This window comes from Lates calcarifer, linkage group LG7_2, assembly GCF_001640805.2.
Source record: "Lates calcarifer isolate ASB-BC8 linkage group LG7_2, TLL_Latcal_v3, whole genome shotgun sequence".
In the NCBI taxonomy this organism is placed as follows: Eukaryota; Metazoa; Chordata; class Actinopteri; family Centropomidae; genus Lates; species Lates calcarifer.
Window position 1 is genome coordinate 254,647 of NC_066854.1, and position 22,555 is coordinate 277,201.

Consider the following 22,555-nt stretch of genomic DNA (forward strand, 5'->3'; position numbering starts at 1 on the left):
ATATGAATAAATATGCACGTGTGTTTAAATCTGAGATGAATTAATTCTAAATGTTAGAATTAATAATAAATATTGTGCATAAACAATATGAACAGTGAAAATGTTGATTCTAAAAGTAACAAATATTTCACACAATAGAATAAAACACAGATAAAGTCTGTGGAAATAAAATCTGATTCTTTTGATATTTATTTATTTATTTCTTCATGAGGAATTATTTTATTAAAATGGTTCAAATCTCATCTTTAATCTTCCACATCAGGAGAATAAAACCTCACGTTTCCTCTTTAATAAATGAAATTAACTCACAGGGTTGAATCCCTGACACTCGACTCTCTGACGACTCTGGTAAACTCCGCCCGCCCGGGTTCCTGAGGAGGATAAATCAAACACTATCAGAGAGCGACCTGTGTGTGTGTGTGTGTGTGTGTGCGTCTCTCCAAACGAGAGTGAGACGGTGGAGCTCTGAGCAGCTGGTAATGACTCTCTAATCGCCTGCTATCGCTAACTTCCTATGGTATCCTGGTGAGAAATGCTAAGTGCTAAGTGTCCGCTGACCTGACTGCCTCTGTCCACTGAGCGGAGGAAGACGTACCGACGCCACAGCGTGAAAATACTCACTACTTTATAAACAGCTAGTGTAACCAGGATGGTGTCAGAGGTCAGAGGTCAGAGGTCAAAGGTCAGGTGTAACTGTAACTGGAGCTAAACTCAGGTAAACTCAGGATCCAGAAACTGTGGATTAATCCGCCGCTGAAAATAGTCCCAACAGACACACAGAATGTTTCTGTTCATGAACGACAGGTTTCAAACATCAGCAGAATAAACTGATGAGAGACACAGAGATGAAACACCTGTCTGTCAGGTGACAGGTGAGCACCTGTCTGTCAGGTCAGTCAGTGGGCGTGTCGTACCTCTCTTTAGCGTCCAGGAAAGCTTTAGCGAACGGGTTGTATTTGATCTTCAGAGCAGTGATCTGCACAGAAACACAGCTGTTACTGTAACTCTCTCCTCTGATCAGCTGTGATCAATAATCTATATATGTGTTGATATGCTGGTCGTGTGTGTGTGTGTGTGTGTGTATACCTCCTCGTTCTGGTAGGCGGTGACGGCGATGAACTGAGTCTCTCTGAAGGAAACGTTGGAGACGAGACGATGACGAGAGCCGACGCAGACGATGTGGAGCTGAGGCTCGTACTTATGGAGGGAGTTCAACATGATCTGAGGGGGAGGAGGGGGGGAGGAGGGTGGAGGGGGAGGAGGAGGGGGGGGGGGGGGGTCACATACCAAACATAAATCTGATCATTGATCAACAATAAAAACATTGAATTTAACTTCAGTTTCTCTGAGCTCTGTTCACTGTGGATGTTACTTCAAAATAAAAGCCCTGCGAGCTGACCCTCCGACCTCAGGGCGAGACTCGATCCAGGACCTGTGAGTCCTCGAGTCTTTCATCTGTTTTCTCAGCACAAATACAAAACTCAGGGTTCACAGATCACTCTCTGAACCAGGAGAGTCCAACAGAGACCAAGAGAGTCTGAGAGAGTCAACAGAATCTGAGAGAGTCTGACAGAGTCCAGAACCAGCTGAAACCATCAGATCCAGATCCAGTGTGTCAGTCTGATGGAGTGGAGCCATCTTTGTCTTTTTTGGCCCAAACAACTCTTTTCATCCATCTGTCTTTTCTCGTCCGTCTCTACATCACCCCCCAACTAACGAGGCCCAATTAACCAATCCCAGCTCTCCAGGCGGACACACAAAAACAAACTGTTTTCTATTCAGATTGAGAGGCTGGCTTCACATCTGACCCCCCCGCTCTGTGTGTGTGTGTGTGTGTGTGTTTACCCTGGCAGTGCCCACATTAGCTGGAGTGTGTGTGGGCTCTGTTTGAATATAGTTTACCTCTCTCTCCCTCGTCCATCTGAAGCATGATGGGTAAATTAATTTCCCAGTAAAAAACATAATTACCATAATGTACAAATAAGCTGAGCAATTATTTCATTATGGCCGAGCTCTCTGTTCCAGCTCTGCATTACTGCCCAGTGTGTGTGTGTGTGTGTGTGTGTGTTTGGACAGGGGATAATGGGGTAAATATAAACAACATTATTGCCAATTTTGTAGTGCTGCACATGTGTGTGTGTGTGTGTGTGTGTGTGTGTGTGAAGGCCTCTCCGAGTGGTGAACGGCTCTCGACAGGAAGTGCATTAAACTGCTGCCGGCCAATTAAGAGCTGTTTATCCCGTTCCCGTGGTTACGAGGGGGCGAGCAGGTGAAGTGAGCGAGGAGAGGGACTGAAGTGGCCAATTAGAGGTGGTAGTCTCTCGCCCCCACTCCGAGAGAGAGAGAGAGAGAGAGAGAGAGAGAGAGAGAGAGAGAGAGAGAGAGAGAGAGGCTTTTGACATGGAGAGGGGGATAATGGACAGAAGGACGGAAAGAAGAAATGAAGGAGGAAGAAAAGGAGGAAGAGGAAGAGAACAGAAGCAAACGAATGGATGAATAAAACACAGAAAGATGAATGAATGAAAGAACGAAAAAGAAATAAAAGAGAGAAAGAATGAGAAAAGAAAAAGACGAGGAGAGGTAGAAGGAGGGAAAGAAAGCGTGTGAATAACTACACAGATAAATGAATGAATGAATAATCACCCTCTCATTAAACCTCCTGCTTCATTCAGTTTTCCTTCAGTCTCAGGTTTATTTTTTACTCTGCTGTTAATAAACATAAAGTTTAACCATCGTAATCATCTTCCTCAGTAGAAACACAACAAATGGTCGATAAATGTTGGAGTTAATTAATGTGGATGAATCAAACAGCCAATCACAGCGCAGGATCAGAGGTCAGATTTCATCATTCTGATTATTTTTCTGCCTCAGCTTCGTCTCGATCTGATAAAGAAAAGTTTAAGACCGTGTGTCTGTTGACCTGAGCTGCTGTATAAATAAAAGTTGGATTGAACAGAATCAGCTACCACAGAGTAAAGTTAATGAAGTTAAATTAAACTTTAAACCTGAGAGAAATAGTTTTCACTTTGATTTTCTACCAAAGCCTCTGCTGACCAGTCCTGTAAATTCTGCCTTTGACCTTTGACCCCTGACCACCATATTCTGTGTGTTTACCTGTCCTCCTCCGTTCACCTTGTTGGTGAGTTTGACCTTGTTGAACGTCACCGCCGCCTTCATCCAGTGAGCGCCGAAGTTGGGTGAGTCCGGGTGGATGTAGATGCCGCCGTGGCCCCGCCCCTCGCCACGCCCCTCCGCCCGCCCGGCCGCCACCCACTCCCCATTCACGAACTTCCAGCGGCAGCCGTCGGCCGGCACGAAGTCCAGCAGGAAGGAGTACATGGAGCTGGGGTCCAGACCCGAGACGCTGACCTTCAGGACCGGAAACATCCGGCTGCAGAAACACACACAGATGATTTAGATTACTGAGTAAAAATACTCCATTACAAGAAAAAGGTAATGAGGCCTTTTGGTTTGATCATTCTGTTGTTTTTTTTCTGTTGCACGTTTACTACGTGATATACGGTAATACTCTGGAGTCTTAGTTCTGATTGGTCGAGACAGTGTTGGGTAACTTGTAACTTGTAAAGTAACTTGGTACGTTACTAAATTATTGATATTAAAAACATAACGTGTTAGTTACCTACTGAGAAAAGTAACTCATTACTCATTACATTACATTCTGTGTTACCAGCGGAGTGACAGCTTTAGTCGAACTAAAAGATCAGAGCTGTAGCACCAACATCGCTGTGGAGCTGTTAGCTTAGCTTCAGATTAGAAGCAGAGTTCTTCACAGCTTCACCGTGATAATATTTTTATTTTCACATTCTAAATAACACGTTACCACGTTAGCACCAACAGCTCCGCACGCCTGGTCCTCGCCTAACTGTGGACCCTTAATGACAAAGAGCAGCTGGAGTCAATGCGAATTCTTGAGTTACGACCAAAACTGAGTCATGTTACAGTCACTGTGACCTTTGACCTTTGGCCACCGAATTCATCTTTGTCCAAATGAACGTTTGGACTAAATGTGAAGAAATTCCCTCAGGTCACTGAGACATGGCGTTGAGGAGATCGACTGACGAGATGACAGTCAGCTGTCAGATTTTAAAAGTTCCTCATATGTTCTGGATGTTGAAGCTTCTGGACCAGAACTGGTGACTGTGGCTGTAGTGGGAGTCGAGGTGTTTTCCACTGAGGAGTTTTAGATTCATTCAGCTCCAGAGAATCGTCATGTATCATCTTCTGTTAAAAAACACCAACACTCCCTTTAAGTTTCCGTGGTCCTCCAGCAGCGCTCAGACAGACAGACCGCTCTCCATCAGTAACAGCAGCTGAAGTGGCGCTCTGCAGGTGTGAATGGAGTGTTTGCCCACGGCAGGGCGCGACTGGTCAACACGCCTCGGCTCGGCAAAAAACACAAAACAAAACCACAAAAAAAGAGAAAAAAAGACAACACACAGCGTTAACGGCTGCAATGAGACTGATGAATAACCCCGGTTAATAGGATCACTGATCTGGAGTCAGCTTCAAACAGACGACAAAGTGCCGTTTCCCCCCTCGACTCGACAACGTGCAGGAACCAACCGACTCCTAAAAACCACAGCACTGATCTGAAGGAAACATGAATCCTGTTAAAGTCAACGTTCACTACAACTGACGACTGATTTAACACCAACACTGAGGTCAAGAGTTCAAACTCAGAACTGACGAGCCACCAACCAAACTGAAGAGTCCTACATCATTTAAAGAGGTTATCTCCCTTTATTTAAATCCCTTTTCATTTATGGATTGTTACAGACATTTGGTTTAATGTGTCTAAATGACTGTGAATCTTAACAAGAGGAAATGAATTTTTTCTGGACAAACTGAATGGAAACACTGACAGAGTGTTAAAGTGTCAGGTTAAACAGTGCAGGTTATTAAGCTGTTTGCTTGGAAACTCAGAGGTTGCAGGTTCAAATCTTAGCAGGTGTTGTTTTGACATCCCAAACTGAGAACTGAAAAGCAGTGTGAGGTGTGACGGGAACTTTTATGGATTTATTTCTGCAGTTATGAGTGAGTTTGATAATAATGTTGAACTATTCCTTTAATCAGGAGCTTTTCTTTGCTCAAACCTCAGTTTCATTGGTGGCAGATCAGTTTTGTTCTGGACAGTCGTCGTGGTTACCGTCCGTTCTTGGTAACGATCATCTCGTTGGTGATGTGCTGAAACTTCCTCCACAGCTCGGCGTCCTCCAGCGTCACCCTCAGCTCCCTCTCCGTCGGGTCGCCCTTCTCCCTGCCGGCCTGTAGCTCGCTCTCCACCGCGCTCAGCAGCCGTGACATGCAGCGTTCGGCGGCGCCGGGGCTACGAACGGCGGCCACGACGGAACCACCACCGCTGGTCCGGTCCACTGAGGACACAGAACCAGACTCCCCGTCCTCCTGTAAACCCTCCACCTTCATCTGGAGACACAAACAGAGACATGTTAACTGAGGACTGACCTCAGGACGAAGGCACTGATGGCGTCCAGTTCTTGGCCTGGTTGGGTTGAAGTGAAGCCTTAATGAGGACGTGGTTTATGAAAAGGTTTTGGTTTGAAGTCGACAATAATCTAAATTTTTATTCCTCTGAGTCCACCAGATGTTGATGTGTATTCTTTAACATTTCTGATGAACACTTAAAAAATACAGCTAAAAGGAGCACCTGAACGCCCCTGACTGGTCTTCAGCAGGCCGTTGTCTGGAACTCTCTACATCCATCAGAGAAATGTCAGTAAAGACTGGTTTTGTTGATGTATTCTGTCTTAGCCTCAGCGAGGACATAACTTTGGTTTTAACGGCCTTAAAATTCAAGTCTTTTAAATTCACACATTTTTTAAGTCAAGGACCAAAAGATAAACCAATAACGTCCTCTACATTTTCATCAGTTCTCGAAAACCTTCAAATCACAAATTTACCAAAATATTTGACCCAAACAGGAACTTCAGTTTTAATTGCTGTAAAATGCGTCAGTAACAATGACAAACAAATACAGTTACCACTAAATGTTTTCTTCATTTCAGACAAAAACACCTTTTCAAACTAATCACATGTTCGTCACAAATATTCTCCAAATAACAGATTTAGAAGGAAATTACGTCTAAAACATCATCAACGGTTTCCTCAATGACTTTTTGACACAAACGTTCTTTGGAGTCTGAACTGATTTGTCCTGCCTTGAAATAAAACAGTCTCTGAGGAAATTAGACCTGACATGAGACACGAGCACCGGCTGACTGGTGACTGGTTTTTATTCAGGTTTAAAACAGCAGGACAATGCTCCCACCACAAAACCTGCTCACAAATGTCTGAAGGAACAAAGAGCGTGTTGACCCGGCCCAAACTGATCCAGCATCTGTGTGATAATCCAGAATAAGCCAGATCCATGAAGGCCCTCCACCCTGCAACCCACAGGACCCAAAGGATCCACAGGACACCACAGAGGTCGCGGTCCAGACCCTGACGGGCCATGAGGAGAACCTATACATTAGATTTTTTTTTTTTAACGCTGGGACTGATCAGATCCAGACCTGAGTGAAATATTTAAAACTGAAACATCGTCCTTTTCATCCAGTGGAAAAAAATACTTCAGGTTCCTTGTGAATTATTCTACAACATTTAAAACAAATCCTGCAACCGTCCACTAAAATATGAACCAAAGCTCTGAGGCTAAATACTGGTGTTAAAGGATCAGTACATCACAGATCACCAGGACTGATCGCAGCGAGGACGAACCGACCTTTAACAGGTTCAGTTCTGCTGAGGCTGTTTTCACATGAAATCCTCTACTCCACCGACAACGTCAGAAAAAACTGAATCAGAGGGAAATTTCTCTTCTAACAGTTTAAAATACCTCTGACTGATTTTAAACGTTTCAGTCTCAAATTAAATTCTAATATTTTCAGTTTAACACATCATCATCGTTTATTTCATGACTGAATCTTTTTAATCATTCAGTTAATATTTTGAGTCATTAAAGAATTAAATCTTATTTTCCTTCTTTTTTAAAGCCACACTCAGTAACAGTTTTCTTATTAACAGGAATTATTTTTTATTTATTGTCGATCTATTGTGTTTCAGCAGATTCAGAAACAAACTGAATTATTTTACACTTTTTGAATGAAGTGTGTCCTGATGTCGACAGTGTGGTGAGAAATGTTTTTGGGGATGAATATTTTCCTTTTTTCTGCATTCACCACATACGTCTGTAAATTAACATGAGAAACAATAAAACATCATCGTCACATCATTAACTCAACATGTTTTAAATTCACTGATGAAGTTTGAGTCTTCAAGAATTTTTTGACTGAAAATATTAAATTAAAATAAAGTACAACAAACAATAATTATTTTATTTAACAATAGAGTCCAATCCTTTTAAAAGAATCCTCTTTCATTTTCCTTTTTGTAGAATATTTCTAATATTTCTGAATCTGTCCTGGTGAGGAGAACATACCTCTCCTACTTCCACGTATTATATTACTGGATGCATATGCAGGTATGTAAATGCTCTGTTATTATTTTAATTAAATAATTACTTAATTGTGATCTGAAGGTGGAGGGAGCGGAGGATTTCATTTCTGTGGATGAATTCAGAGGAAACGCTGAATTTTCATCAAATTAATATTCAAAAAATACAATAAAATTAAAATGTGTTCAATAAAAACTAAACATAAAACACTGCAACTGATACGTTTATCTACTCATAAATATGAAAGAAAATGAAAACATCCAAACTCTAATAAACACTCAGTTTCCTGAAATAAAAATCAAAGATCAATAACACATCTGAAGAATATAAACTCACCTGTGACACTCGACTCTGTGCTGGAGAGGTGAAATAATCCAGAAACTAAATGTGACTGAATAAAGCCTTAATTAAAAATAACAGTTAATAAACAACGTTAATTAATTAAGAGTCTTTTGCTTTGTGATGTGAAGCAGCTCAGCTCCAACTGAACACATCAGAAACAATCAGAGGACAGTCGGACTGTTCCTCGCTCACCCACTCTCTCTCTCCCCACTGAACACACACACTACCTCGCTCACCCTCTCTCTCTCTCTCTCACACACACACATGATTTACCTCGCTCCACCACTGTCAGTTCCTCTTTATTGGCCTGTGATTCTGATCAGAAGACGAGAGGCCAGAGCAGATAAATTAATACAAACAGATCAGATATTGATCGCTGATTTTAATTATTGATTACATGTAAAACAAAGAAGAACCAACCTATGATCCAACATGTATTTAACATCAGTTTAATCAAACTATGTCCACACAAACCTGGTGCTTTTTACTATTTTGGATGTAAATGAGACAAAACCTCTTTCTAATCAGTTCAGACTCAGATTGTTTTTCTCAGAGTCTGACAACATTGATGATAGGATTCCTACAGAGACAGAGCTTCTTATTAAAGAGTAATAACCAGAAACATCTCTATATATCACTACCAGACTCCATAGAGAAAAACAGGGATTTAACCAGGAGCTGCTGGAATACCACTGCCTCCATCTGTTAGTGTGTCTGTGTTACTGTGTGACTTTCAGTGGTGGAAGAAGTAATCAGATACTTTACTGAAGTAAAAGTACCACACAGTAACACAGACACACTAACAGATGGAGGCAGTGGTATTCCAGCAGCTCCCAGTTAAAATCCCTGTTTTTGTCTAATGGAGTCTGGTGGAGATATATAGAGATGTTTCTGGTTAAACTAAAAACAAGATCAGACTTTGACGTGGACAGTTGTCCAGTGGATTACATTACAGCAGCTGTTCACTGTCCTGACGATCAATCATTTACAGCTAAAGCACGACAACACAACTTTTTGTTGATCTGACTAATCAATAACCAATAAACTGTTTATTGATTTGACTATTTGGGGGGAAAAAACCAAAATACAAACACAGAGCGCGGCTGTGTCTCCCTGCTGGAGGTTTAAATGTCATCTGACAGTGTTGAAGACAAACACCGTAAGCTGTTCAGATCAGCATGTAATGGAGAATAGGTCAAATCCAAACGCAGAACATCTGGAAACACACACACACAGCGACATACAATATCTGGACTGTGGCTGCCGCTTTAAAAGGGAGTGTGTGTGTGTTTTAATCAGCGGGCGGCGGAGGGTGGAGATTACAGGCTTTAGAGACTTAACAGGCATAAAGACGACGGTAACGAGGAAGGCAGGTAAACACCTGAGAACCAGGTTCACACAGGACAGAAGTCTGGAGGTAAACTCAGGAAGTTTCATACAAACTGCTGGAACACAGCGTTTCTTCAAAACAGACGTGAATATTTATTCCAGTTGTTCCAGTGCAGACAGAAAACACAGATGAAATGTTTGGTTCAGTGGATGTTTGAGGTGAAATCATCTGGACCAGTGAAACCAGTGCAGGTAAAGGAGCAGGTGCTGGTGTTCAGGGTCGACCGCTCAGGTGGGAAAGTGCCAAACACTTAAAACCTTTTCACCAGAATCCCGTGAATTTATAAAAGCAGAAACAGACCCAGACGTTTCAAGCGTTTTCAGAGCAGAGGAATGTTTTCATGATTCTAGAAACACGAACACGAACCAACGCAGCACCAGTAACCGCCACTTTTAAAGTTACATGCTGATAATAAAAGATAAATACAGACAGAAAGTAAAGTGTTAGCATCTAAAGTTTGAGCTGCAATAAAATATAAAAATATAAATATTAGGCAAAGGATCAGGATCAGGGTTCAGACTGAATCCAGATCAGTGTTTCAGCAACGAAAACTCACACCTGAGAGTCCAAACCGAGCTTCATGTTTATATTTGATCAGGTTAGCTTTGGTTCCACGTCGCAATTTTGTGAGCGCATTAAAAAACTTTGTGTAACGTACCGTCGTCCTGTCGTCATCACCTCCGTCTGCTGCATTCGTTTAAAGACGGCTGAGAATCTGACGTCATCCCTCAGAAAAAAACGTAGTTTCACGATGTCGGACAATCACCCATCTGTAAACCAATCAGTGCTGAGTGTAGAGACACAGCACAGGATAGGTGATGATGACAGGACGCAGGTGTGTCAGGTAAACTGCAACATGAAACCAAAACTCAGTGTGGACTTTCAGGTGTGAAAAGTGACCTCTAAGAACTACAGTGACATGTTTTCTATTTTTAATTTTCTAATACAAACTAAACGATGATGTGAAATGAGACGAACACGTCGCTGATGAAAACTAAAAACTACAAAATGTAAATATCTAAAGTTAAAAAGACTAAAAGTCAATCACAGTCCAGGTGTTCACACTGAACCTGACTCCAGGTAACAGACAGGAAACAGGAAGTTACAACAACAACACAAACTGTACAGGTAGAGAGAACCGGTCTCCATGGAAACCAGGACTGATGTGTTTTTTTAAAGAAACCTGATTTTTGAAATGTTTAAGGCCTCACTGCTGATTGGATACAAACCACACAGGATCCTGCATCCTGATTGGTCGGACAGATGGGGGCGGGTCTAGAGACACATTGAAAATAACTTGATGACGGCATCCCTGAAAGGAGAGGAGAGAGATCAGTAATTTATCTGTGAGTCATTAATCAATCAGTGTATTGATCAACCTTTTAAACTGGGTTCAAATTAAAGAAAAACAGTGAATGAAATTCTTAAAGGACAAAGGACCTCAACAACCTGCTCCTACACCGCTACAACTTCCAAAGCTGCATGTAGAACGTTCTCTAAAAGACCTGTGGGACCTGGAATCAGAAACCTCCTGAAAGACCACAAGGGGGCTCTCGTAAAGGATTGCTAAAACCTCCAAAGGACTCCTAGAGGACCTGTAGATCCTCCTCACTGACCACGACAACCTCCTTACACCTCTACAACCTTGTCACTGATAAAACTACACATAGAACCCTACAAACACCCAGAGAACATGTACAACCTCCTCACTGATCCCTGGAACCTCCTAGAACCATCTCTTCAATGACCATTTAAACCTTCTAAACCCCCAGAACAACCTAAAGCACCTGAGGAACCTTCTCATAGACCACTACAACTTCCAAAACTACATGGAGAACCCTAGAAACTCTGAGAACATCTACAACTTCCTCACAGAACCTCTTAAAGAACAACTAAAACCTCCTAAACAACCTCTAGATTAACCTGAAGGACCACTGGGACCTACTACAACCTCCTAAACCATCCGTAGACCCTGTTCAGTGATCATGTAAGACCTCTAGAACCTGCTCATCGACCACTAACAATCCTGAGAACTTCCTCAACACTAGAACCTCATAAAAGCACCTGTAGAACTGTATTTAGATTTAGATTTTCTAAATACTGGTGAATGAAATTAGCCACGTTTTTCCTTTAATTTGTCACCTGTCTGCATCAGTTGTGTGTATTTGTGTGCGTTACCTGGCGAAGGGGATGTAAGACAGGCCGTACCTGTGATGAAGGACAGCAGCAGTCAGACAGGTGAAGCAGACAGACAGGTAAACAGTGTGTTTATGTGTGTGTGTGTGTTTTATACCAGGTGAAAGCCAGAAACTGAAGGATGCAGAACAGCAGAGCGAGGCCGTTGTTCTTCCACTGCAGAGACAACGACAAACTCACTCAGACAAAATAAACAACAACAAACACAGATGAGTCATTTGTGTGTTTGTGTTTCTCACCCAGAAAGCAGCACACAGCGTCAACACCAGACACACCTGCAGAGGTACACAACAGACCACATGAGCGCTGAACACCTGAAGCACCTGTCTGTGTTGTTACAGTTCAAACTGAGTCACTGTGGAGCCATGAACTAACTCACCAGCATGACGGTGGTGGCGATCGCTCGCTCTTTAGCGCACATGGTCTTCAGCTGCTGACACGGACCCATCAGGAACATGGTGCTGGAAACAAACAGCAGTGTTACAGGTCGTACTGACGTCCACCACTAGAGAGCAGCGCTCTCCTTTTTTTATTTAAATCCGCTGAGCTGGACACAGGCCCCCTCAGGGATGATGGGTAATGTAGTTCTGGTGAGTTTTACTCAGTGGTTAGTGATTCTACTTCATTTACTTTTGTTGTGTTCACGTCTGAAGCTGTTTCTCTGTCGTGGTCTTTTATCTACTCTATGGTTTTAGACTAATCTGGACTAAATGAGTCTGTTTCTGTGTCGTCAGTCCAGGTCAGTCCGGGTTCCGGTTGGTTCTGGTTGGTACCTGGCCACAGAGCAGATGTTTCCCACAGTGTAGAGGACAGCGAACACAGGCAGACCAGCACCTGGGATCCACAGCAGACAGGTGCCCTGGAAACACAGAGACAGGCTGTTACCATGGAAATGGACAGGCGAGATGAGTGGTTACCATAGAAACAGAGACTGACAGATACGCTGTTACCTTGGATACAGACAGCAGCGTGTGAAGGACTGTTACCATAGAGACAGATGGAAAAAGGAAACAGAGACAGGCTGTTACCACGGATACCAATACAGGAGGACAGGTTGTTACCATAGGAACAAGCAGAAAAGACATGTCGTTGCCATGGACACAGACAGAAACTACAGACAGACTGTTACATGGAAACAGAGGAAAAGACACAGGCTGTAACTGCAGAGGAAGAGAGACACACTGTTACCGTAGCAACAGGAGCATCGCTGAGATACAGTCACACTGACTCACCAGGACGGAGCTGAACACACCCAGGACAGCACAGATGATGAAGCCCTTCATCCTCGTCCCCCAGGCCAACGTCGACGCCTGATTGGCTCTCTGCACACATGTCATCATCATCATCATCATTACTACCAGACTCCATAGAGAAAAACAGGGATTTAACCAGGAGCTGCTGGAATACCACTGCCTCCATCTGTTAGTGTGTCTGTGTTACTGTGAGACTTTCAGTGGTGAAGAAGTAATCAGATACTTTACTGAAGTAAAAGTACCACACAGTAACACAGACACACTAACAGATGGAGGCAGTGGTATTCCAGCAGCTCCCAGGTTAAATCAGCACTGTTTTGTCAATGGAGTCTGGTGGAGATATGCAGAGTTATTCTTAAACAGCAGAGTTCATAATGAACTCTTAAAATGACTAAAAAACAATACATTTTTAAAGATTGAGTTCTTGTATATTTGAATATTTTCTGGGCCTTGTTTTACAGATGTAAAACATATGGCTGCACATACACAGTGTTGTCAATGGTCGTGAATATATCAGTCACTTTTTAGATTCATTTATTGATCACAGTCTACTCCATGCACATGAACAGTAAACCAATGTCTGTACATGTGTTTTGTGACTAACAGTGAAAACAGAAATAGATTTATTTCGATATAAAACAGCAAATATTCACATTACAGAAGCTGTAACTGAGGATTTATGATGTCTGAGAGGAAAAGCCTGAATTAAACCCGGCTCAGCCTCTGATAACTTCACTGTACATGAACAGGTGCAGTCAGAGAAGTTACAGTCACCTGAGTTTTGGTTTTAACCGCTTCATTTATTCATGAAAGTCACATATCCAGGAGCTAACAGGCTAAAAACAACGCAGATGCTAGCTGCCGTTCACCTCCAGTATGCTGGGTCCGTCCTGGTTTCCATCGTCCTGTCCGCTCAGCACCTTCTTTAATTTATCCATTAACTCCTGTTGCTCCTGCTGGACCACGGGGCGGACACCTGTCGGGGTTTCCAGAAGCTTCCCAGGTGTGCGTGCTCTCAGGTGAGCGAAGTTAAACTGAAGAAGAGGCAACGATTCAACAGGTGCAGCACTTCCGCCTGCAGTACCACGTCTGGCCACAACGAGCCCGAGGGCGGCGCTGTTTCCCCCACAACAACAGGGATTTTAAAGTACGAGAGAGTTTCTGGTACTTTACACCTGTACTGCATTACACTGTAGTTTTTACTGCATCGAGATCCATCTGACAACAGTACTAAGTTATTTTAATTAAAGAACAACAAATGATCAGTTTATTACATATAACATTATAACAGAGGCTGGTAAAGTTTATTTCTGCTTGATTGCCTTCATTAATGTTTTGGGCATGGACAGATTATGAGAATATGAGCTCAGCTCAGGTTTACCTGAAGAAACAGTGTCAACACAGGGAGCAGGAAGTGCCTGAAGAATGACTGTTAAATCTGCTTTATAAAGATCTTATCTAGTGTAAATAACAAACCAGTTCTTTGTGTAGATGAGATCATTACAACACGCCCTCACTGCACATTATTATATCATCTGTTGGTGATTTTAAAGCAACCTGAACTTCCTGTCAGTGTGAAACACGCTCCTCCTTTTCTACTCTGACTCCACCACACACACAGAAGCTTTAATGTCGTGTTACTTCCTGTAGTTCTCTACTGTCATATCGATTAAATATTTTCTTCCACTCATACAATAAAACTTTATTGACTTACTTATAAACAGAGTAACAGAGTCAGCTTAGTAAAATATTGCTAACAAATACATTTGTCACACACACACACACACATGGCTGAGGTCACTGTGGTTGTGTATTAGCTTCATAGTTGGCCAGTTATTCAGGTATCTACTCATATCCAGTGTGTGTGGGTTTTATGTCCCACATGAGTTCCCATCCATCGACTCAGTGATGATGATGTCACAAGAAACTTTGACAATGTTGCAGTTAACTGCCTGAGGCGTTAGTGATGTCACATTCCATCAGATGACACTGTGGTGGAACACAGTGATGTCACACTCCACTCACTGGTTTTAGCTTTAGAGGATTCTGATGATGTCACAGTCCACTGCTGCAGGTTTGACCTTGGTGGTCTTAGGGGACTTTGACTCTGGTGGAGCTCCAGTAGACCGGCTGTGGCATGGAGACCTGAACGTGACAGGTAGGACAGGACTGTTTCCTCCACAGCCACTCCTCTATACACTGCACAGAGACAGAGAGTGTCGGCCTGTAACCACTGATGCTGTGGCTGATCAGTAATCAGTGGAGTAGTGTTGAGTGTGTGTTACCTCTTTGTGGAAGGTGTGTGTGCACTGCAGCTCTCTGGTGCCGCTTCCTCGACTTAAGTCGTGATGACAGATCAGACACACACTGTCTGCATCGCTCTGCAACACACACACACACACACACACACTTTAACACCACAACAGCTCTCCAGACTCCAGTTAACCTCGACGTCTGTTTAACTCACCAGCGACATGACGTTGCGTCTCCTGAACTGGCTCCTCCTCTCCGGCGCCATGGCCTCTGGGATCAGTGGGGATGAGGGAGGGTCTTCGCTCGGGGGCGGGGGTGGGGGTGGCGTCCTCCTGAGGCGAGGGCAGGAGGCGGCGGGAGGAGGCGCGGCGCAGCAGGACCCTCGCCGTCACCGGAGCCCGGGTGGACGTGTGGAGACGAGACAGCTGCATGGCCGAGAGAGTAGCCTGGACACAGAGGGAGAGAGAGAGAGAGAGAGAGAGGTTAATGTTTAACCAGTTAAACGGTTTAACTGGTCACCACCTCCTCTCTGCTCAGTCTGTTGATTCAAACACTCAGTGAGGTGTTCACTGACAGATTAGATGATGGGATTATTGAACAACACACATGAAGAAGTAAATCAGTAAAGAAATAAAAGCTGTTGTTCACTGGTAGGAGGATTTGATCGATACATCGGTTCATGATCCAACAAATCCCATCAACACTGGCAAAAATACACAAGACTATGAGTGTGAATCCTCATTAGTGTCCTTGAGAGGCCATGCTTCTCTTTAACACCCGACTGAACCACAGCACTTTGAGCCACCTGAGGAACTGAGCTGTCCTCCTTGTTGCTAATGCAGCTAAAAATGGACCTGGACTCTCTGAAAGCCTGAGGTGAAGACGGCAGCTGAGTAACAGTCTCCTGGTGGAGAACCTGCCTCAGGCTCAGGCTGTTCCTGATGAGGATCTGTGAACCGCCTGAAGACACAACTGAAGAAATAAACTGAGGCTAACTGATCGGACCGGTCTGATTACTCGGAGGTTTTTAGCTGTCTGAGTCAGCGTAGTCCTCGTGGGAGATGGATATATGGATGGAAAAGGTTTGCATCCTTCACACAGTTTGAAGGAATGGTGGTTCTAGTCCAAGCTCCTTCTGGTCACCTGAGTTCCTCAACCTATCTCTGTTAGTTGTATTGCAAGAACTGACCAAGACCACAAGACCAGTAAATCATGCTTTGCCTTCAGGTTCAGCTTCCTTTTCACCACTGCTGATTGGTTCACCAATCTACCTCTCAAGCTCATGCTCCATCTCACCCTTACTTAGGGACAAAACCCCAAGATCCTTGAACTCCACCTGAGGTGGTGGGTCGACCCAAAAGGATCGATGCACTGCCTCAGACTTGGAGGTGCTGACCAAGTCATGGTTCATTCTGAAGAACTGGGACTCCAGTCTAACTGATCCTGATAACCCTGATAACCTTTGTGTGGTTGTAGTTCTGCAGGTTTCTCTTACCGGACACGGCAGCGACGCCCGGCGGTCGGTCCTCATCCGGACCTGCGGTTCTAAACTGCTTCTGCTCTCAGGTCTTCCTCCCTCTGCCTCTCCTTCCTCCTCCTCCTCCTCTCCAATTTTTCCCTGCTGTTTCCCCCCTCTGTACTGCTGCATCCAGGCATCAAAGATCTTCGCATCCTCCTCCTCCTCCTCCTCCTCCTCCTCCTCGTCCTCCTCTTCTTCCTCGTCTGGTCTCAGAGGGCTCGGGTCCTCTCCATCTGAAAACACCTCAGCTTCTTCTCGGCCTGGATCCATTGCACTGATGTGTTAAACTAAACTGGGCTAAGATCCTTACAAACACTCAATAAAATCAGTTTGATTCCACTAAATTGGTGCAAACAGGCAAAGCTTCAGTTTCAGCTAATTTAACAGCTAGATACAACCACGCTAGGCTAAACTATACCTAGCTGGGTTAGAACCAGGCTAATTTGCTTGCTAGAATAATTTAATAACAACTTAGTAAATTACTACCAAGCTAGGTTTCATCTGGGCTAATTTGGAAGCTAGGCTAAATTATAGCCAGGTTACTTTCCACACTAACACACAACAAGGCTGAACTTTAACAAAACTAAATCACAGCCAAGCTAAGTTTCAGCTGCATTAATTTACAACCAGACTAAATTAAAACTAGGAAAAACAACCTGATGGAAACCAGGTTTCTGTTCCATCCAGACTGAGTCATAAACTAACATGAATATAAATCAGCAAATAAAGGTAGTTAGTGTGGGAGCAGTTAGATCAGTTAGCAGTTAGCAGATAAACAGAGAGGAGGAGGGACAGATGGAGGGATGAATGAAGAAGCGATGGATGGATTATCTGAGTAACAGATCCACAAATCCAGTCTTGACTGTCGATCTCTCTCTGCTCCCACAGATCCACACAAATAAAAAAACAGTCAGTTTTCCAAAATGGCCTCCAGCTCCTCCTCACGCCTACTGTCACTGCTTCTCTCCTCCTCCTTCTCCTCGTTGTTGTTGTTTTGTCGTTTTCTTTCTCGCTGCGTCTCCCTTGCTTTCTGCGCTGCTCTCACTGAACCCCGTTAATCCATTTACTGAGCATCAGGAGGAGGAGAGCAGCCTGAGGGAGGAGATTACACCTGGCTTACTGTATCTGTGTCACACCAGGTGAGAGGTGAGGCTGCACTCGTTTCACTGTCAGCTGCATGAACTCACTAATTCATCCTCTAAATGTGACACTGCATCACTGGCAGTAGAAGCAGGTTGTATGTTTATGTTAATTCAGCTGAGTTCTCTTTTTAATTGTTTTAAAATGTGCAGATGTACCTGACTGATTTCACCTTACTGCTCCTACATCAGCTCACAGGTGTTGGTCAGTGACAGCAGTGGAAACAGACAGAAACAGGTATTATAGATTTGATTTTACACTATGTCTCATTCTTTTAAAAACTAATGTTAAGAAAGAAAAACACAAGTATACCTTTATTATAGTCTACTTTAAATGTTATTGTTGTTAAATGTTCAACAGGTAAATGAGCTGTTGGTTGTCAGTACAGAGGAGAGAGGGGATGACCTCTTCTCTTAAGCACACTTGATGGCCGGTAAGCCCCTTACCTGTGCTGCTAAAATTAACCTCACGCACCTGCGTGCTGGTGAACCCGGAAGTGGTTTTCTTTAACGTCCGGTGTGAAGGCGGAGCTAGCCGGAGTTAGCTGGACTGTAAACAGCAGTTAGCCGTTAGCTCAGCCAGCTAACCGGGTTTGAGTGCAGAGTCGAGGAGTGAACAGTGGTGACAGGATGGGTATGTGCTGATCATGTTTATCAATCACTCCACTGCGTTTTAATCAGGGACGGTGTCACTGGTCGGGATCATTAGCGAACGTCAGCCAGCTAGCCAGCAACTTGTGCAGTTGGACCGATCCAAGCCAAACTCCATTCAAAAAAGTGGCATTTTAAAAATAATTGGCTGAGGGAGAAGGTAAATACTGACTAGAACATCTCGTAACAGCTATGATGAGTCAGGTGTACTTACACGTTAATTCGGCTCCTGTGTGGATCATGTGTCAGCGATTATTTTAACTAAAAAGAGTCTAAAAATGAATTGTGGGCTGTGTTGTGTTGCAGCACTCGTGAGTTACTGATCATTTATGCATGTTGAATACTGCATTCACAGTAATTCATTCATTCAGGAAAAGTCAAGTCTGAAACAGAAAATTAACAAACACTGATGGGGGCGTGGCCCGGTCTGAGGCTGAGAATAACAATAATGAATATTGATTTAAAAAGTGATCGATTCCACAAACTCAGCCCTTCACTGTCTAATGGACATGCGCCGTTTTGAAGACTGATTTGAACTCATGTAGAAAATGTGTAAACCCTGGTTTTATGAAGCATTAAGTCACTAACAAGCAACGAAACTTTACTTACCCATGAACAAGCACCTAAACCTTAAATACTGTGTTTTTTGAAGGGAGTTTGGTTGTATTCCATTATCACTCAATTCTAATCTGATGTGAAACGTTCAAGGTCCTTCATGCTGAGTTAAAGTCAGATTTATACTCAGCTGTTAATGTCATCAGTATCATCCGCAGCCTCCCCTCTCCCCCTCTCCTCCCTGCGTCTCCTCCTCCCTCCTCTCCGCCTGCTGACGGCGGCCATGTGGCGGGTCGCCCGGCAGCGGAGCGTGAAGCATTATGGGATGCTGGAGGACTTCGTTTCCCTGGTGACGGAGGCGGTGCCTGAGCTGCTGACGGACAGGCAGAGGAGTCTGCTGCTGCTGGCGCTCCGGGCCAAGGTCTGAGTTTCTGTCCTCCACGCAGAGCAGCCGCCGCTCGGCAGCAGCTGCAGTACAAACATGTTCTTTCTCTCCTCGCCTCAGGTGACCCTCGCTGACCCGGACCCTCAGGCCGTCCACACTCACCTGGACAGGATCCGCTCCGTCTCCAAGGCGACGGTGAGAGAGGAGGGTCTGATGCAGGTCGTTACTGACTGAGATCTACAGGTAGTTTAACAAACATCGTCTCTCTGCAGGAGGACGAAGAGGTGGACCAGTGGTGTTCAGCTCTGTTGACTCTGGCTGACAAACTGAGGCAGAGTCCTGCAGACAGACAGCGCCTCCTGCAGGTCAGCAGCGTCACAGCATTACATCAGTATCCAGGTGTTGAGAACCACCGTCCTGACCCTGTCTCTGCTGCTCGCTGTTTCAGGAGGTGTTTAACCAGAGCTTCGACTCGGCGCTCCAGTCCCTCGTGTCGGACCTCTTGTCCCGGATCGAGCAGCTGTTCCCTGTGCCCGACTTCAAACAGGTCCTCGTGTGTAAAATGATAGGAGCTCAGTCTGACACTGAACTACAGTTACCATGATGCTTTGGGGTGTAATCAGTAAGAACAGACATGCTGACATCCAAACTCTCAGTGTTTCACTGTGATACTGAGGGAAAGTTAAAAGCAGGAGGATTCTGAATGAAGTTCTGCAGCCTCTGAGTGGACAGGGCTAACAGCTAACAGCTAACAGGGCTAACAGCTAACAGCTAACAGGGCTAACAGCTAACAGGCAAGCTAACAAGCGACTGAAAAGCCTCTTAGAATCTAGTCTGCACCTCTACATAGGTCGTCTCTGTTTTCACTTTAATCTCTGGTTTTCCTCCTGTTGTTCAGGCGGCTTCCTGGCTCGACGCCGCCCCCGTTGGTGTGGAGAAGTGTCTGCAGGAGGCGGACCGAGAGGATCTGAGGGAGCTGCTGACCAATCAGAGCTGTTCACTGGGCCAAGCGACAACAACAGGTACTGAACCACTGAGAGATGTAGACCAGACCACAGACCAGAACATTAATTGTTGTTTTTCTTCAGTCGGCTGCGACACAGAGAACATCCTTCTCTCTGCCTGGTCCCACCCCCTCGTCACCAAACCGACCAATCAGGAGCCTCCTCCCGCCGAGCCTGACGGTCTCCCGGATGTGGTCGGTCCGGTGCAGCTGGACGTGGAGCTGGTGAAGGTGGAGGTGGTGGTGATGACGGAGGACGAGCAGGAGGACGTACAGGAGACCGTGATTGGTCAGGCTGTGATGGCGGTCGAACAGGAGGCGTCCAATGAGAGCTCGGCTGTGGGCGGAGACGAGTGCTCAGACACACCTGTGGTCCTGGAGGTGGACAGGTCAGAAACCTCACCTGTTTTATCACCTGTAGAGTTTTACAGTCTTACAGGTTATAACCAGACTGTTTCCTGACAGGTTGAAGGACTCACCTGGAAACTCTGCCGACCAATCAGAGGACACAGGTAAAACACACACACACAGACACACTGATAAACTCACTCAGCGTTTTATTTCTCTAACTCCCACCTCTCTTCACACTCAACCAATCAGACCAGTCCTGCTCTGAGGTCACAGCTAATGCCCTCTACAGCATTTCCCATAATTCTCAGCGAGTGGCTCACAAGTGTCCTCAGTGTGGCAAATGTTTCATCTACCGTTCTCAGGTGAGTGTGTTCACCTGTCCGCCCATGGTTTAATCAAACTGTCCAATCAGCTCACAGCGTGCCCGTCCACAGGTGATCCGTCACCTGAGAACCAATAAGTCCTGCGGGTCGGCCTTGACGCCATCAGGAGCCGTGAACCTGCAGAGTCCACTGGGCAGCTGTGATGAAGAGCCCCGCCCCCCAGAGCCCCGCCTCCCGGAGCCCCGCCCCCTCAGGACCCACTCATGTTTCCAGTGCAACGCCGTCTTCAAAACCAAAGCCGAGCTCCTGTCGCACCAGCAGAGCCACCGCGCCCGCCCAGTTTACCACTGTGGACAGTGTGACAAGGAGTTCCACCACCTGTCCAGCCTCACCAACCACAAGCAGACTCACCTGGTCAGGGGAGGGTTCACCTGCAGTAGGTGCGATAAGGTGTTTGAGTCGGCCAAGGAGAGAGACGCCCACAGACTGCAGCACCGGCTGCCAGACCTCACCTGTACGGTCTGCGACCAGACGTTCAGCTCCCAGACTCAGCTGCTCCGACACCTGCAGACCCACTCTGTGGAGGGGGCGGAGCCATGCTACAACTGCCGCTTCTGTGACCAGACCTTCTCAGGTAACTCAGGTGGACCAGAGGGGATCACACTGACAAAGTCACACAGTAACACAAACACAGTCTGTCTCTTCTCTCCAGGTGTGACTCAGCTTCGTATTCACCAGCGAACGCACACTTTCCGCTCGTACCAGTGCGACCAGTGCAACAAGACGTACGGCTCTCTGACCGGCCTCCACTCTCACCGGGCCAGCCACACCGCCGAGAGCCGCTTCCTGTGCCCGCAGTGCGGCAAGCGCTTCAAGACCCGGGACGGGCTGGAGGGCCACCTGAGGACGCACACGGGCGAGCGTCCGTACCGCTGCCCCTACTGCCCCAAGGACTTCACCGCGCTCGCCGGCCTCAATGTGCATGTGCGACGGCACACCGGGGAGCGCCCGTACGTGTGCACGGTGTGCGGTAAGGGCTGGCCGTCTGGAGGCGACCTGCAAAAACACATGAGGACTCACACGGGCGAGCGGCCGTACGTCTGCCAGGACTGCGGGAAGGCCTTCTCCATTTCCTGTCACCTGACCGAACACCGGAGGATACACACAGGTGAGAAACCAGCTGAAAACAGACGTCAACAACTGTTATTTATCCTGTTTTTAATTGTCGTAAATCTTCTGTTGTTCAGGGGAGAAGCCGTTCTCATGTCCTGAGTGTGGGAAATGTTTACGGAGGAAGTTTGACCTGAAGAAACACATGTTGTCTCACAGCAACATCCGTCCCTACGCCTGCGTCTACTGCCCCAAGAGCTACACCCGCAAAACCCACCTGAACAGACACCTGCTGACCCACAGGACTACAGACAGTCAGGTGGTGGCAGAGGCGGCCGACGAGTCCTGAGAGACACGTCCTCGTGTCGTGGAGATGAGGAAAACTGTGATTTAGTTCTGCATGTTTTCTGAGCTTTAACTGCTCAAACAAAAGCTAAAATATGTGAAAGAGTAACTGTTATTTTCTTGTATTTGTACATCAACACTAATCGTTTGTAACCAGACGGTGAAATCTGAGCGTTCAGTGTTTGTATCTGTGCTCTGCTTCTATAAAAGCTGCTCTGCAAAACAAAGTTACCTCGTTTCCACAGGTT

The 22,555-nt window shown here is 45.4% G+C and overlaps 4 protein-coding genes across 8 annotated transcripts in view; 1 reads left to right on the top strand and 3 right to left on the bottom strand.

Moving 5' to 3' along the window:
• tbx19 (T-box transcription factor 19) overlaps positions 1 to 8,663 on the bottom strand; it is an 11,487-nt gene extending 2,824 nt beyond the window's left edge. Inside the window, exons 1-5 of the mRNA XM_051065835.1 lie at positions 5,168 to 8,663; positions 3,115 to 3,391; positions 1,087 to 1,221; positions 915 to 976; positions 310 to 371 (exon numbers count right to left, since the gene is read on the bottom strand). Coding sequence (XP_050921792.1) covers positions 310 to 371; positions 915 to 976; positions 1,087 to 1,221; positions 3,115 to 3,391; positions 5,168 to 5,445 — 814 coding nt within the window. The 5' untranslated portion in view covers positions 5,446 to 8,663. The remainder of the gene's footprint in view (positions 1 to 309; positions 372 to 914; positions 977 to 1,086; positions 1,222 to 3,114; positions 3,392 to 5,167) is intronic.
• A 629-nt stretch (positions 8,664 to 9,292) lies between these two features.
• Positions 9,293 to 13,764, bottom strand: LOC108877198 (vesicle transport protein SFT2B). The gene is made up of 8 exons (XM_018667168.2): positions 13,543 to 13,764; positions 12,653 to 12,742; positions 12,194 to 12,279; positions 11,800 to 11,881; positions 11,660 to 11,695; positions 11,518 to 11,576; positions 11,403 to 11,432; positions 9,293 to 10,536 (listed from the first exon to the last, which is right to left on the bottom strand). The coding sequence occupies exons 1-8, from the start codon at positions 13,609 to 13,611 to the stop codon at positions 10,500 to 10,502; spliced, it is 489 nt and encodes a 162-aa protein (XP_018522684.1). The 5' UTR covers positions 13,612 to 13,764; the 3' UTR covers positions 9,293 to 10,499.
• A 233-nt stretch (positions 13,765 to 13,997) lies between these two features.
• On the bottom strand, positions 13,998 to 17,056 carry LOC108877194 (histone H3.v1). Its single transcript, XM_018667163.2, has 4 exons — positions 16,422 to 17,056; positions 15,141 to 15,372; positions 14,959 to 15,054; positions 13,998 to 14,872 (listed from the first exon to the last, which is right to left on the bottom strand). The coding sequence occupies exons 1-4, from the start codon at positions 16,713 to 16,715 to the stop codon at positions 14,643 to 14,645; spliced, it is 852 nt and encodes a 283-aa protein (XP_018522679.2). The 5' UTR covers positions 16,716 to 17,056; the 3' UTR covers positions 13,998 to 14,642.
• A 387-nt stretch (positions 17,057 to 17,443) lies between these two features.
• LOC108877192 (zinc finger protein ZFMSA12A) lies at positions 17,444 to 22,534 on the top strand. 5 transcript variants are annotated; one of them, XM_051065833.1, is made up of 10 exons: positions 17,444 to 19,211; positions 19,296 to 19,370; positions 19,448 to 19,540; positions 19,624 to 19,722; positions 20,074 to 20,567; positions 20,644 to 20,690; positions 20,779 to 20,891; positions 20,964 to 21,486; positions 21,565 to 22,020; positions 22,100 to 22,534. In XM_051065833.1, the coding sequence occupies exons 1-10, from the start codon at positions 18,987 to 18,989 to the stop codon at positions 22,309 to 22,311; spliced, it is 2,337 nt and encodes a 778-aa protein (XP_050921790.1). In that variant the 5' UTR covers positions 17,444 to 18,986; the 3' UTR covers positions 22,312 to 22,534. The 5 variants fall into 5 exon arrangements, with proteins under 5 accessions (XP_050921790.1, XP_050921789.1, XP_050921787.1 ...); XM_051065832.1 differs by having other exon boundaries at positions 20,074 to 20,197; positions 20,264 to 20,567; positions 20,964 to 22,020; XM_051065830.1 differs by having other exon boundaries at positions 17,444 to 18,218; positions 18,997 to 19,211; positions 20,964 to 22,020.
• The last annotated feature ends 21 nt before the right edge of the window (positions 22,535 to 22,555 follow it).

What these genes read in the sequence shown, in the direction of transcription:
- LOC108877192 (XM_051065829.1), top strand. Translation starts at nt 18,987, where the DNA reads ATGTCATCAGTATCATCCGCAGCCTCCCCTCTCCCCCTCTCCTCCCTG. An exon ending in ACAGACAGCGCCTCCTGCAG is followed by an intron (nt 19,541 to 19,623) that starts GTCAGCAGCGTC and finishes TCGCTGTTTCAG; the next exon opens with GAGGTGTTTAACCAGAGCTT. An exon ending in GTGGTCCTGGAGGTGGACAG is followed by an intron (nt 20,568 to 20,643) that starts GTCAGAAACCTC and finishes GTTTCCTGACAG; the next exon opens with GTTGAAGGACTCACCTGGAA.
- LOC108877194 (XM_018667163.2), bottom strand. Translation starts at nt 16,715, where the DNA reads ATGGATCCAGGCCGAGAAGAAGCTGAGGTGTTTTCAGATGGAGAGGAC. An exon ending in GGGCGTCGCTGCCGTGTCCG is followed by an intron (nt 15,373 to 16,421) that starts GTAAGAGAAACC and finishes CTCTGTGTCCAG; the next exon opens with GCTACTCTCTCGGCCATGCA. An exon ending in CACACACCTTCCACAAAGAG is followed by an intron (nt 14,873 to 14,958) that starts GTAACACACACT and finishes GTCTCTGTGCAG; the next exon opens with TGTATAGAGGAGTGGCTGTG.
- LOC108877198 (XM_018667168.2), bottom strand. Translation starts at nt 13,611, where the DNA reads ATGGATAAATTAAAGAAGGTGCTGAGCGGACAGGACGATGGAAACCAG. An exon ending in ACGGACCCAGCATACTGGAG is followed by an intron (nt 12,743 to 13,542) that starts GTGAACGGCAGC and finishes ACATGTGTGCAG; the next exon opens with AGAGCCAATCAGGCGTCGAC. An exon ending in GTGTGTTCAGCTCCGTCCTG is followed by an intron (nt 12,280 to 12,652) that starts GTGAGTCAGTGT and finishes CTGTGTTTCCAG; the next exon opens with GGCACCTGTCTGCTGTGGAT.